This window comes from Prunus mume, linkage group LG7 (genome assembly GCF_029339155.1).
Source record: "Prunus mume cultivar Tortuosa linkage group LG7, ASM2933915v1, whole genome shotgun sequence".
Classification (NCBI taxonomy): Eukaryota; Viridiplantae; Streptophyta; class Magnoliopsida; order Rosales; family Rosaceae; genus Prunus; species Prunus mume.
In genome coordinates this window covers 851,830-867,992 of record NC_142704.1, presented here as the reverse complement: position 1 = coordinate 867,992, position 16,163 = coordinate 851,830, and the positions used below count along the sequence as shown (strand labels likewise).

The window sequence follows — 16,163 nt, the reverse complement described above, 5'->3', positions numbered from 1 at the left end:
ATTGTCACCTACAAAAGATTTTTACCCCCACAAAGATGATCCTCGCCAGCTACCTTCTTTTGTCACCTACAGAAACTCCATCCATATAAAGAAGAATTGTCCCAGTGATTTTCTCCAATGTCGCTTCAAAGTGTTCTTCCTCTTTTTTTCTTTTTTCTTTTTGTAAATTCTTTAATTTGTATAAAGGGACACACTTGAGAAAATTTGCCCTGAACCATAGAAAACCCATAACCGGCTCTGGTAATTAACTTTAAGTGTCATACAAGAGTTCATATACAACCTGAGAAGCAGCAATCTTGAATTTTAAGCACCAATAATAATATGGTTTTCTTCATTATTCAGTGTTGCGCGGCTATAATGGAAATAACATAAACAGTGTGGATGCTAGCGAAAGGCCTTCTCACCCATAGAGCAAAGCTATAACTACCATAACACAAGTGGTAAATAGTCAAGCCTAATAACGTTTGTTTACAAGAAAGGAGGACCCTTAATTAGGTTTACAACGTTTGTTTGATTTAATAGGAAATCCCACACACACAGACATATAAATATAACTAACTAGTTAGTTAATACATTGTTAATTACTCAACCATGTAATTTCATAATCCAAACCAGTTCAATATTTACGTGCTCATTCAAGTATCATTCATATAAAATTTCATACAAATCGAAAATAGCTTAGCCACATAATTATTACTGTGACCATTTTTTTGTTATTGAAAATATTGTGTTTGTCTATTTATTTAGCCACAGTTAGATAACTAAATGCTTTGCAACTTGAGTGAAAATTTGCAAAAACAATTTTTCAATGACGACCTAAAAAGTAGTTTTATATTGGTTTTTTCTTTCATATTGGGGCAGGTCAGGGAACTCATTCCCTAACGAAGGTAGGAATGGAGAATCCCCAATATGAATATTGCGGGTATGAAGGCGGGAATGGGAAAAAAATGCTTAATTGGAATGGAAATAAGGATTGCACACCCACCCTCAATTCGACCTATTGCCATCCTTGCTTGTGGTTTACAATTTTATATTCAACCAAAAAAAAAGTTCTTTCCAAATGAGACTTTTATACCAAAAGGCGGCTAACCTTCGACCCAAAAAAAAACCTGTCTTATTTGTCAAAAGACCAAAAGGTTTGGTTTGGTTGATAATTATAAGGTAAAAGGTCACTTTTGATTCCTATAGTTTGTTATTTTTATCAATTTGATTCATGTCATTTTAATTTGGTCAATTTTATCATTGTAGTTTCAATTTAAAGCAATTCAAGGACAATTCTCAATTTATATCAAATTTGTTTAACCTCTGTTAGTTATGGAGAGACAATTCGGTCAACAAATTAAAAGTTTATTTATTAAATAAATATTAAAGAATAAGAGTTGACATGACATGTAATTTTTTTTTTAAAATTTATAAATAAACTCAATCCTAGAACAAAAAAACAATAAAAACCCAACCCACCATTTATCCCGATCTCATCCCCATCCATCACCCACCCCACCTCCAAACCCAGCATCACCACCGCCATCCCTAGACCCAACTAACCTCATCCCCCCTCCTCCTCCGGTGAACCCAACCAACCATTTATATGCTTCTTATGTTTTTATATTTTGATTCTTTATTTCGTTTTTAAATTTTGTTTTTCTATGCTTCTTCAAACCACCACCGTCACTTTCACATCACCTGAAATGGCGCCGGCGTCAACTCTACGCTTGGGTTTTCTTGTTTATGTTGCAGTGGTGGCTGGGTTTTCTTTGTACTGTTTAAGTGGTGGTTGGAATCGGGATTAATGGTGGTTATGTGGAGGTTACTGTTTCAATTTAAAAGGTTGGGACCATGAATATTTATGAGGTTACTATTCATGGCTGGGTCGGTATGCATATTCTATGAAAGTGGTTATTGTTTGCTGGGGATAGGGATGTGCAGAGAGGGAGGTTGACTGGGGATGGGGATGGCTGGGTTGGGGCGACGGTTAAGGGGTGGGGTTAGAGCATCCACAGTGGGGGATGTAAATTCGGGGGTGTAAAGTTACTTTACATCTACTTTATATTTCTAGGGTGTACATATGTTTTTCTTCAATAGGGGTGTAAATTCAGGGGTGTATCCCAAATTTTATGTTGACTTTTCTTTATTTTTCTTCTCTTTTCTCTAGTGAGTCCTGCAGGAATGTAAAAATAGATATAAATATACATTTTATTTTACATCTATGGCGGTGATGTATATTTACATATATTTACATCTCCTTATTGAAGACTATTCAGGTAATTCGGGATGTATATTTAACATACACCCTTATATACATCATCCACTGTGAATGCTCTTAAGAGGGCATGGAGTTAGCTTTTATTTTTTATTTTTATATATTTGATTTTAATGTTTTAAAATTATTTTTATAGAAAATAATAATTTATTGACTGAATTGCCCCTTCACCACTAACAGAAATTAAACAAATTTGACAAAAATTGAGAATTGTACTTCAAATTGAAACTACAGGGACAAGATTGACAAAATTGAAATGACAGGACCAAAGTGGTAAGAGCGACAAACTACAGGAACCAAAAGTGACATTTTGTCTAATTATAAGGGTCAGTTTGGAATTACTATCATTTTTAAAAAAAAATTGCTTCTCATCTATGAAAATAAGTAGCTGTAAAGTAAAGCAGCTCAATATTTGATAAATAATATTTTTAAAGTGCTTTTAGTACAAAAAATAATATTAAAACTATTTGGTAAATTTTAGTATAAAACTGTTGTAATTGTGAATAATGACTAAAATAGACATGATATTGAAAGTGTTATGCACTAATCATGTGGTGATAGTGATGGTGGTAATGGTGGTGGTGGTGGAGGTGATGGTGAAAGACATGGAGATGAAGTGGTGGTGGTGGTGGTGATGAAAATGTAGGTTGTGATAATAGTGGCGGTGATGGTGGCAATGGTTAAGAAGGAGGTGGTGATGGTCGCAATGGTGGCGTGGTGGTGGTGGAGGTGGTGATGAAAATGGAGGTTGTGGTAACGGTGGTGGTGGTGGTGGTGGTGATGGTGGCGATTGTTAAGGAGGTGGTGATGGTCGCAGTGGTGGCGTGGTGATGGTGGTGGAGGTGGAGGAGGATGAGGAAGTGGTGGTAGTGGTGGTAGTAGTAGTAGTAGTGGTGGTGATGGTGGTGACAGTGGTGGTGGTGGTGTGATGATGAAGTTGATGGTGGAGGTGGTGAAGTTGGATGTGGAGTGGAGGTGGTGTCATTTTTAAAAAATTAATGATGTATTTTTGGGAATTAAATAATAAATAGTAAATTTAGGTTTTAACCAAATTTTTTTTTCACTTTTGGAAAAAGCCAAAACTTTTTAAAAAAAGACAAAAAAACCTCTCAACTTTCAAATCAAAGACATGCAAATGTAAATGATTCCTTAGGAAATTCAAAAATAAATAAGGGTAATTTTGTCTATTTTTACTTATTTTACAAAATTTCTATCTCCTTTGTGTTTTTCCAAAGTCTCCCAAAATAAATTCATTAAAGGCTAATCTCTCATTCTTTTGAAAGCAACTTTGAAAAGTAACAAGAGCGTGCTTTTAAAAGACCATTGCTTTTAAAATAATCGGGATATTATATTTTTACCAAACGTCATAAAATGCTTAACTTTAAAGTGAAACATATTTTTGACCCAAAAAAAGAAAATACCAAACGGAAAAACCCTCATAATCAGTGGTGGATATAGGATTCAAAAGTCAGGTAGGCGAAACTTACTTTAAAAACTCGACGGTACGAATGAATTTCATTCATAAAAATAAAAAGATACACCTAGTCGGGGAGAGCGTAATGAGATTTACCCTCATATATAAAAATTTAACCAAAAAAAAAAACCTAAAAAAACAAATTAATGCAATGCAACAAAAAAAACTAAACTATTTAAATCTAAAACTAAATTAAATTATTAAAAAACTTAAGATGTATACATTTATTTTAGGAAAAACCCAATAGAAGAATACTTATTGACCTTAGATATGAGAAAATGCTATCAAGAGAGAATGTCTAGACTCAAAAAGAAGTTGCAAAAGATAATTATTTGAGACTGTCAACTATTGCACAGCCGAAAGGGAATTGGCTGCTTACTTATATTGCTTCCCCCCATTTTCTTTTTTTAAGTTTGACTGGACCATATAATATGTGGGTTGCTCTTAAGTTTGGGTAGGCATGAGTTCACATTATTATATGGTATGGGTAGGAATAGCTTTGCTTACATATAGGGTTTTATTTTGGTGAAAAAATTTGGGGTAGGCATGTAGAACCGCCACTGCTCATAATGACAATACTTACGAAAGTCTTAATGAGCCACTTAAAAGACAAAATAATCATAATAATCATAACTTTACCTTTAAAACAATTGTGCCAAACTTCCACTTTATCTCTGCTTGGAAAAAGAACTTCCACTTATTAATTAACAGTTGAAAATTCATATGCCCGTAAAGTAAACTACAGTGCGAAGCAAACGCAAGAAACAAGTCCTTCTCGTACTAACTTGCCAAACGTCAATTTTTACTATTCTTTAATTAATTATTTTTAAAAAAGCTTGAAAATAAAGAAAAAATAAAATCCCATTTTTATTGTAAGTATATGTGTATTTTTTATATTTCATTTGGGAATTCTCATCACCATTTTTTATTTGCACTTGTTTTTTTTTTTTTGAGGAAAATGGCTCTTAAGAGCAGTAGGAGGCTAGGGAAGCAAATGCTGCAGTTCTCCACTTTCTTATAATATCATTTGCCTTTGATGGTGTGACATTTAAACATAAATATACGTATTATTATAATATAACGGTTTATTAATATTTAAGGACTTATGATAATATATATAATTTATTTATATTAATAACACCAGATAACAGTTTGAAACTCAAACAAAAATATTTTCACCAACAAAAAAATAATTGGTGGGGGTTTTATGCACATGGATCGATTTGGATCTTATCTACTATATGTCACATGTCCTTTATGCCTTTTAGCGAAAGAAAATGTTGACATTATATTGGCAATAAAACGAGAAAAAACATGTCACCATTATTTTTCAACCCAATGTCACATCTTTATTATTACAGCAACTTGCAAGGACCAAAATTAGTGGGAACGTACAGAAAAAAATTGACTTTCTAACATCCCCCTTAACTCTAAAATGATAACTGATGGCCACAGAATTTCAGTGGGGACAAAACATGACAATTAAAGAAGTAGAATCAATTGTCCGTAAGGTGCTTTTCAATCATAATTATAAAATGTGTGTGGTCTCTTATTATATATGCATTGAATTGTTTTACTATTAAAAACATTTAGAACATACAAAGGTAAAATACGAGAATTCGTCAACATGATGTGATACGTGGTGTTACGGTTCCATTTAATCTTATCTGTTTTATTTATTACATCGATCAAATTATATATTTTTATAAAATACTAATAATATACATGATATTACAATGAGTGAATCCGAATCACTCTATAATTATGAATTGAAATATAAAAATAGTGCAAACAATGATTATTCCTAAGATGATTTGACCCCTCCGACAAAGAAAAGAAATAGAAAAAGAAATCCAATACCACCCTGTGCAACTGCAGCCACTTATTATTATTATTATTTTATGTGTAATACCCAATTGCCATTATTCTCAAAATTACAATTATGCCCCAAATGATTCATAAAGATCCGATCTTTCTGTGTAATACACGACTCTCTCCCGTGCCTGTACTAATCTCTCTCTCTCTCTCTCTCTCTCTCTCAGTTTTTGCTCCGAGCTTTCTCCATCTTCTCCACTTTGCCTTTCATTGCTCTTATCTTTCTGATTTCGAACCACTCCAAAAACGCTTTCGTTGCTCTGTACTTGCTTTCTGTGTCCGAAGCATACCGTGCTAGGCGCTCTCGCTTTGTTCTGTTCAAGGCGGTGTTCGTTGATGGTCATCTAAGTTTCTTCATCAACCGGTGTTCGAAATTCACTTTCGGTAATTCGATTTTCTCGCAATATGTATTATATGAATGCTTGTATATACGTGTACTTTTATTCTTGGATTCGTGCTTTGTTTGGTTGCCCAGAATCCGGAAGAAAATACGAGCGAAATGAGATTCGAAGCCATGTGTTGTACTTCGCTCGGTGAATTAGTTTCACTTTGATTTTATTCGGAGCCTGGAAGCTGAGATTGCTGGAGTTGAGCTCGAATCTGTATTCGTTTATTTTACGAGTTTTTGTAGGCAATCAAACAGAGCATTATTTGAAAGTTTTTATTTTTTAATTTTTTATTATTAATTTTTTTATTTTTTGTACTGCTATATTTTTATTCATTATTCTGTTGGAATTGTTGCTTCTGAGATTTCTTTTACAAGAGCCGCTTATCTTTTCTTTGTTCCTCACTCAGAAGCTTAATTTTTCTGCTAGAAGAAGTAGTATAAATCATTCAACATTATCTTGATTTTTTATGCAAATTAGTTATTGTGATTATTTTGTCTATTTTGATAAGTTAAGTTTAGCTGGTGACATCCGTATCAGCTGATGTCCTGATACTTAAAGTTGGCCGTTGGCTTGTTTGTGTGGAGTGTAGACTTGGTCAAACTGGGCGGTCTATGATAATATGGTGCGCATGAGGAGGGTATAATCTACACTAGAGTCAATGAAAATTTCTTAAAGCACTCTAAGAATGTTAGGTTTATTGTAAATTATGTTTGGGTGGCTTATGCATGCACCTTATCAGAGGCACAAGGCGATTGAATTCTCTGATATGCGGTTGAAAGAGGGGATATGTGATTGAAAAAAATAGAACAGAAAGAGAATAGCCCTATGAGAGATCAGGTGAAATTATGTGGAAATGTTGTGTGGTCTAATCTATATTTCCGTGGAACAAATCTTTCTTGACTCATCTATATATACATATATTATGTGCATATATTGAACTGAGCTGAGTTTAGTTGCTCCACTGCATTCAGATTATGTATGACAATGATACTTCAAATTATACAATATAAAAAAAGTTTCCTTTTTTTGTTTTGTTTTTAATGATGTATATAAGTTATTGGCCAATTACTTGGGTTTGGAGCCAGAAGAATTAACGTACAATCCTCATTAGCATTGCTCAGGCTGGGAGAAAAACGCTGGTTGTATAGGCAACCTCTCTGGTGGACAATAATAATTAGAATTGTTAGTATTTGTATCTTCCGTGGTAATTTTCACTTCATCTTCTTGTTTTGCTAATGCAGGCGGCTATTAATTTGTAGTCAGAAATGGTTGCCTTTGGGAAAAAGCTGAAGGAAAGACAAATTCAAGAATGGCAGGGGTATGTTTGGTCTATCCTCACTTATTGAAGTATGCATCATTAGTATAGGATTCATTGTGACAGAATTTTGAGTTTTCTCTTGTGGAAGGGGTAAAGGAATAAAAGAAACGGTCTAAATGATGGCAATCTTTGATGACAAGCATGTTGTTGTGTTATAACCTGATTCTTAATTGGAAATCCTGCAGTGCTGTTAAATAAGCGTTAATACATCATATGTTATTTGTTTATGGATTTTCTTGTTGTTAGACCATTAGATTATCTGTCGTATAACAAATGGTGTAGAGGATAAATGATTTTATGGGAGTAATCTGTGTGGGCATATAGATTCTTTTGGTTGACACACTCATACACACAATCTGTGTCATCATTAATAACAGTAAACGACTTAGAGAGCATTGGGGTTTGTGTTTTTGGATGGTGTCACTTATCTAGTACCCAGATTTATGGTACCATTAATATGGTAAGAAACAATATGTGTCAGATATATATATATACATATATATATATATATATATGGTATCACTGATAAAAAAGGATTGGTATTGTACATGCATATGTGTAGATATGCCTATCATGTTAATGCCATTGTACAATATTTCTCCATTTATATTCTAAATTCCTATGGTTGTCTGCCCATACCTTGTTTCATCCAGGTATTACATCAATTATAAACTTATGAAAAAGAAAGTAAAACACTATGGTCAACAAATTCAAGATGGAACACTAGACCGGAGGCATGTCCTAAAGGACTTTTCAAGAATGCTGGATAATCAGGTATGTGGGTCATCCATGCTTGTTTATGAATACTATAATGGTGAATATGTGTATGTACCCCAGCACTCACAGTCACATTTAGAGTCAATATATGCATCTGTTTTTTTATTATTATAGATAATTTGTGTCCTTGTTATAATCCACTTGGGCACTCCCTAAAAATATACACATATATCAAAGTCCTCTTTTTGGATGATCAATAGATATGTACATGTATGTATCACCAGGAAGTTCATTGCATTATATGGTCTTTTTATTCTGGACAATCTGAGTTCTGCTGTTATTCAGGAGAGGTGAATAACAAATGTGTTTCTCTTGTTTGTTATTACAATATCAGATTGAGACGATCGTCCTTTTCCTGTTGGAACAACAAGGGCTACTTGCAAGCAGAATAGCCAAGCTTGGAGAACGGCATGACGCTCTTCAGGAGCAACCTGATATATCCCAAATATCTGAACTACGAGAAGCTTATAGACAAGTGGCCCGTGATCTTCTGAAGCTTCTCATTTTTGTTGACGTGAATGCTACTGGTCTGCGTAAGATACTGAAGAAGTTTGATAAACGGTTTGGCTATAGATTCACTAACTACTACGTCAAAACTCGTGCTAATCATCCTTACTCACAGCTGCAGCAAGTGTTTAAGCATGTGGTAATATGTTTAATCAGAGGCCTTTTCACCCCCTTTCTCCTTTTGAACTTTTAAAAACTTGAACAGGCTTCTAGATGCAGTTCTTGCCATTTCCATTTATGTAAGTTCTTACGTGCAGTTCTAGAATATTGGGGGCATGAAAGAATGACAATACCTAAAGTAGTGACTAAAAACTTACTTTCAGCATATTGTTAGCAACTGCAAACTTGTAGTTTATGTGTAAATGATATCTCCCTGTTTAACAATCTTGCAGGGAATAGGGGCTGTTGTGGGAGCTATATCTCGCAATCTTCATGAACTTCAGGACCGACAGGGAAGCTACTTATCAATTTACGATCAGACTGCTCTTCCCCTCCAGGTTTCATTAATTGTTGATGCCTTGATCTCTTCTTTCTTTCTTAATGTTTTCATGCATGAAACTTGATGTTATTGTTTGAGTCGGAAGCAATCAAGATGTTGGTAATATATGATAATGTTTACTAGGGTTCACGTGCAGGATCCTGTCATTGATTCAGTAAGAGCAGCTGTGGACAGGTTAACCCATTCAACAAACTTCCTAAGCTTTTTGGGACAACATGCACTGATTGTGCAGGAAGATGAGCTGCCTACTCCTGTTGAGGAACGTGTTGATGATCAGAGATACCATTTTATGTCACTTCTCTTAAACTTAGTGAACACGTTTCTTTATATGGTCAATACATATATTGTTGTCCCTACAGCAGATGACTACTCATTGAGCCTTGGAGCTGCAGCAACTGTTTGTGGTGTTGTGATTGGAGCGATGGCTGTTGCACAGGTGTTTTCTTCAGTGTATTTTAGTGCATGGTCAAATAAGTCATACTTCAAGCCTCTTGTGTTTAGCAGTGTTGTTCTCTTTGCGGGAAATACCTTGTATGCAATGGCCTATGATCTTAATTCAATATGGGTTCTTTTGATTGGTCGTCTTTTCTGTGGGTAAGTAATTCTTCTACTTCTTCCTCTGATTCTTATTTTGGATCTGGCAATAGTATTTCATTGAAAGTGGTGGTTTAGGAAGTTTTAAATTGCTCAGCTTTGATTAAAACCTAAACTTGCAACTCCTCTACTCATTTTCAATTGTAGAAATTAACACTAGCTGACTCAGTGACAATTGTCACAAACCGTGGTCAGATTTTAGTCTTGTGGTATAATTTCTTCTAGCTCTGCTCTTTTGATATATAGGTTTTAGTATTTTAACTCTCTCCCTCTGGCTTCTTCTTGGTCACTTGGAGAAATATTGATGTATTCCATCTTTCGATTTGAGATCAAAGTAGACTTTTCTGGAAGCATGTGCAATGTCTAAAAATTTGTTATAGGTTATGTGAACTTGGTTTAATTCTGGAAGTAGACAAGGCTCTCAAATGAAATTGAGGCAAGATTCGATGGATAAAAAGGGTGACTTATTTTTTTTTATAAGATTTGGATGTACTAAATGCTCAAGGTAAACATAAAATGTCGTAAGACTCAAGGCCTGGACATGTCCACCCATTGAATTATCTACTGATGTCAGGTGGTAGATTGATCAGGCAAACCAAAAAGAACACTTGGTTCTACATGAAATATGGACCAAAATAAAATTAAGAGGTTTAGTAGGCAAATTTTCATTTTGCGAGCTCTTTGACAGGGTTGGATTTTCTGTTACCAAACAAACTAGAGCTGATTGTTGTTTGTGACAATCTTACATACAACACCTTGTTTGTTGCCTAGGCCAAGAAGTCTGGGGTGTTTCTTGATTTATAGGAGACCTGAAGCTCGTTTCTGTGACACAAAGATGAAAAATGAGAGATCATTATGTTATGATTTGAGGACTCAGATTGAACTTTGAACTAGGAGTCGTGTAATGCAATAAGACTTTGAAGCTTTTTTCTTAGTACATCATCAGATAAATTGAAAAATTTGTGCTTTCTATATTTCAGATTCGGTTCTGCTAGAGCTGTTAACAGGCGTTATATCAGTGATTGTGTACCACTGAAAATCCGTATGCAGGCCTCAGCAGCTTTTGTTAGTGCTAGTGCCCTTGGGATGGCATGTGGTCCTGCTCTTGCTGGCTTACTTCAAACTAATTTCAAGATTTACAAGCTTACATTCAATGAAGACACTTTGCCTGGCTGGGTTATGGCTATAGCTTGGCTTTTATACTTAATATGGTTGTGCATCTCATTCAAAGAACCTTCTCGTGAAGATGAAGTGATACAACAAGAATCAAGTCGTGGTATGTTGACTCATATCAGTAGTTGGTTTATCTTTTGAACATATGCTGTTTTGTGTCTTTTCCATAAATCTTAATCTTCTTAAGGAGGCAATAGATTTAATCTAATTTGACTGCAATAGTTCTCATTTTATTTCTGCAAGCATTCTTTTGTCGTATTGAGAATGTTATTACAAACACATTATCAGTTATCAGTCTTGTGTCCTTCTGACTATAATAAGTCTAGTGAACGATGTCTTTTTTCTTTTAGAAAGAAAATTTTATATAATAAGGATATAGGTCTTTTGACTTTTGAGGGAAACTTTGAAGCTTCGAAGTAATCATATTGTTAGTGCATAGGAAAGAAAGTTGCTGCTACTGATTTTCATAAGTTGGTATGGGTAATAAATATCCTTGAACATTACTGTTTTCAACATGCTTGACATATTCAGACCCTAAAAAAAATGTTAGTTAAGTTTGGTGTTGACATGGTCCGTGGCACTGACTTAAGACTTTTAGACCTTGATAAGCGGGCAGTTCTTTGAACTCAAGTTTGTTGATTTCAGTATCAAGATCTATGGTGGGTCAATGAGACTTATAATTATAATTTTACCAAGACATAAGTGTGATTTACAGGGGATGTATTCCACGTACCCATGATTGTGAATTATGCTGTATGAGAGTAGTGATGAGCCATTTCCTGCTGCATCTCTTGGATGCAAACCATGTAGTTGCAGTTGTGGGAGCTAATAATTATCTGTCATGTAATTGACAGGAACAACAGAAAATGATGCACTCGAGAAAGGTCTTAAACAACCATTGCTCATTAGTTCTGATGACAAGAAAGAAGATGAAGATGGTGACCAAGATATAGATGAAAGTGAAGAAGCACCGGAGGAGACCCGTCGACCAGCCACTTCGATTCAATCAGCATATCGACTACTCACACCCTCTGTGAAGGTATCTCACTGATTTTGAGTTTCAATGAGTTTCACAGCTCAATTATTCCATTAAATGTATCTGAATCTTTGACGTCAGTGTTAACCTCAAAATAGTTGGAGGTCTGCCTTCACCTAACTCTAGTTGACGCTTTCAATTTTTTATTCTTATCGTGTATTTTGTTATTTTATCTTTAGTGCTAAATCTTTGAAATGTTTTATCTCCACTTCTGTCTGCATTGCTAAATCTTTGGGACATAAACCCTTTCTACTTTTCTGTGGTTTCAACAGGTTCAATTGTTGATATATTTCATGCTCAAGTATGCAATGGAGATTTTACTTTCAGAATCTAGTGTTATTACCACATACTACTTTAGCTGGAATACAAGCAAAGTCGCAATTTTTCTTTTCTGTCTTGGGCTAACCGTTCTTCCGGTAAATATTCTTGTTGGGAGCTACATCAGCAACATGTTTGAAGACAGGTAATTTTTCACAGGAAGAATACCTTCAATATTTCTTTACGTACAGTGCTCTATTATAGTTGCTAGTTGAAAGTTCCATTAATATTTGTCCTGCTCACTGATGGATTTGTTCTTGTTGACCTGACCGCAGGCAAATTTTATTAGCATCTGAAATAGTGGTTTGCATAGGCATAGTTATGAGCTTCCATATGTTTAATCCATACTCTGTGGTACAATATGTCAGCTCAGGGCTCATCATGTTTGTTTCAGCCGAAGTACTGGAAGGTGATATATTTTTATTCAATTCAATTACTTTTTGGTTTATAGAAATGAAGGGAAATGCTACATAAAAGATAAAACTCCGAACTGTGTTTTTTTGGTTTACGTTTTAGTTTAAAAATCCTCCTCTCTTCCTCACCTTTCTAATCTCTCTCCTCCTCTTCTCTGTCTTCCTTAGAACATGTAAAGTAATATCAAATGCACAAAATTTCATCAGTAAATCTTTTTTCCAAAATGGTTTATGCAGCATATAAGAAAGTCCTCTTTCTTACACTTGTACGTGCAACCATCGTTTATGCAGGTGTCAACTTGTCACTTCTCTCTAGGGTCATGTCATCGAGGCTTTCCCGCGGAACTTACAATGGTGGATTACTTTCAACAGAAGCTGGGACACTCGCTCGAGTAGTTGCAGATGCCACCATAACTCTGGCTGGATACTTGGGGGAGAGTAAGCTCCTGAATGTCACCTTATTTCCTTCCCTCTTCATTTGCGTTATTTCCATTATTGCCACCTGCTTTACATACAACACTCTCTATTGATTCATCTTTATTGGCATCAGAAAAATGCCCGATCTCTTCCCAATTCAAAAACCTCCTCAATTTTTCCGTTGAAGTGTTATTATTTTTTAGCCGTGTGTATATTGATAGAAAACTAGGTCATTGTTTATGGTCTCCAATTCCTATAAAACCCCATTGTGCCCTACTGTACTCGCTTCCCCCATTTTTATACTTGCAATCACTTGAAATGCTTACGGGATGTTCTCCCGGCTTGTGCAAGCTAGTTTAAGGGAATTTTATTTATTTATTTTGGGTCTGAAAGGGCAAATGCTTAATTAGGAAAGAAAAGGGTTACCAATGAAAAATGATTGAAGAATCGTCTCCTGGTGATCCCATTTTTTTGACATATCAACTTGGTAGGCCATGATTGGTTCAGCCCCAAAAAGATGAAGAGTAAATGTATAAAGTATTAACATAGGAAGTATTTACCCTTTTTATTGCCATTTTCATCTTGAAAATGAGAATAATTCTCTCACACACACGTGGTGAGAGTCCATTATATTATAAGATTAATATAAGATCCTCTCAAAGGGATGTTTGAAAAAGAAAAGAAGAAAAGAGCCATAAAAAAAATGGACTTTTCTTTTAGTAAATTTAGGTTTTAGTCATAATTTTTTTTTCACTTTTGGAAAAAGCCAAAGCTTTTAAAAAAAGACAGAAAAATCTCTTAACTTTCAAATCAAAGATATGCAAGTGTAAATGATTTCTTAGAAAATCCAAAAATAAATAAGGGGCAAATTTGTCTATTTTGACTTCATTTACAAAATTTCTCTCTCCTTTGAATTCTCTCTCCTTTCTTTTCTTCTTTGTCGCTCATTGAAAGTGAACATTGCTAATAAATCACCGGAAAATATCGTGTGGCCTTTGACGATGATGCAATTATGTTTTCTAAACTATTTGGTCAATGGCTCCAAACCTACCCAATTAATTAAAAATAGAGAGTTTCACTAAAACACCAAAAATAGAGGTTGAAATTATAAAAAAACCCAACACCCAAAACACTTTATAAACACACCCAAAACCCATCATTACACACACTAAAAACTCATTTATAAACACACCCAAAAAGTTGACTTTGTGGTTGATTTTGGGTGTGTTTCTATGTTTAAATAGTACTTGGATTTTTTTTATAAATACATGTTTAAGATTGGGTTTATTTATAAATTTGTATTAAAAATAACCCTTAAAAATCCAAAAAAATAAAAAAGAAGATAAAATTTTTTCTTAGGGCTCTCGGCATTTAAAGTCTTCTTCCTTCTGTTTCGGGAAACTCTTGTATAAAACTCCGTTTATGCAAGCATTATTTCACTTGTAGACAGATGGGTGTTTAACAAATCACCACATGGTCTGCTTGTTTCAGCATAAATTAACCAAGAAAAATTGTGGTTATTAAATATCCACCTACTTCATGTTTACACCTCCATTGGAGACGGTTTTATATGGTCCATATCCTTTCAACGTTGGCAAATGCGCAATTCAAAAAATGTTAATAAGTGGAAGCTCTCACTCCAAAGCTCTATAGTATTTGTTTTTTCTTTTAATATAAGCGATACAGGAGGGGGTTTCTCACGCACAAATTACCAAGGTGTCAGAGTGATTCGAATATGAGACCGATGGTTTGTAAATCAAAATCTTTTTTCACTGAATTAGACCCATTGGTGTGCATGTTAGTACTATATTTGTTTACATAAAGAAAATGTTGGATTCTCTTTTTTTCTTTAATAAATTCCAAAACCTATGTTTTGGAGTCAAAGCTAATTATTTTTAAATGATTAATCAAAATAAGCAATGTATTAGTGTACCAATATGTTGTAGTTCTAAACTTTTAAATGAGACATTAAGATCCAACTACTTGTGTACAAGTAGTAGTTCAACTTCTTTATTAGGCTAATAAGTAAGTCCCCATGATCCCTTTGAATTTGATCATCTTCAAAAAGCCACTCTGGCATTTGAAGTCATTCCACATTGATTGCGACTGCGACTGCTATTTTTGCTTTCCAAAAGTTCGTCGATAAAAGTTATAGACAATGTATTAAGTAATGATGTAAACTAAAATATGGGCAAAATTAAAAATGGCACTGTCATTGTTTTCATAGTGCTCCCAAACATTGACACAAAAATGAGCTAGTCACGCCAATAGGGTCTAATTCAGTGAAAATGGCATTGGCCTGTAGACTAGAGGTATTAGGTTTGAACTCTCGTAGCGTCTTAGTTATGTTTGTGTATGAGAAACCCTTCTTCCCCTTTGTTTAGACTATAGCTTGTACCATATAAGAAAAGGCAAAAGTTTATTTTCGGTCTCTATAGTTTGTTAGTTTTACCCATTTGATTCATGCAATTTTAATTTTGTCAATTTTATCCTTGTAGTTTTAATTTTGAGCAATTCAAAGATACGTTTCAATTTATGTCAAATTCCTTCAAATTTCATTAAGTTTTGATCAAGTGCCCCTCATGTAGAGGTTCACTCGAGCCATATAACAATAAAACACAACATGGAGCTCTTCCCATTCACTTTAGGCACGATTTTGGGGCTTAGGGTTTCAAAAGAAATTACATTTTTGGGTTGAAATTAGTGCAAATTGGAAGGAATTTGGGAGAAATTTGACTCGAGTTGACCACCCATCTATGTGAGTGACACGTGGTCAAAACTTAACATAATTGAGAGGAATTTTGACAGAAATTGAAATATGTTCTCGAATTGCTTCAAATTGAAACTACAAGGATAAAATTGACAAAATTGAAAATATAAGGATAAAATTGCAAAAATTAAAACTAAATGGACACAAGTGGTAAAACCGGCAAACTATAGGGACTATAAATGACTTTTTACCTAAACAAATTAGCTAGTCATGATGTGAGGATTTGTAGGCGATTTTCAATTATAAATAAGTGTTAATTAACAGTCAGAAATTGCCCATGATAGACTTTTGCAAAATCCACCCGAAGTAAATAATGCAAGCCCTCACTAACACTCAGTAGTAG

General features: G+C 34.5%; 1 protein-coding gene across 1 annotated transcript; it reads left to right on the top strand.

Moving 5' to 3' along the window:
* Positions 1–5,721: 5,721 nt before the first annotated feature.
* Positions 5,722–13,428, top strand: LOC103343992 (SPX domain-containing membrane protein At4g22990-like). The gene is made up of 11 exons (XM_089042041.1): positions 5,722–5,993; positions 7,240–7,316; positions 7,970–8,090; positions 8,428–8,739; positions 8,993–9,097; positions 9,236–9,693; positions 10,674–10,969; positions 11,721–11,905; positions 12,175–12,365; positions 12,496–12,629; positions 12,925–13,428. Exons 2-11 carry the CDS (start codon positions 7,264–7,266, stop codon positions 13,161–13,163), a joined length of 2,094 nt encoding a protein of 697 aa, XP_088898167.1. The 5' UTR covers positions 5,722–5,993; positions 7,240–7,263; the 3' UTR covers positions 13,164–13,428.
* Positions 13,429–16,163: the final 2,735 nt, after the last annotated feature.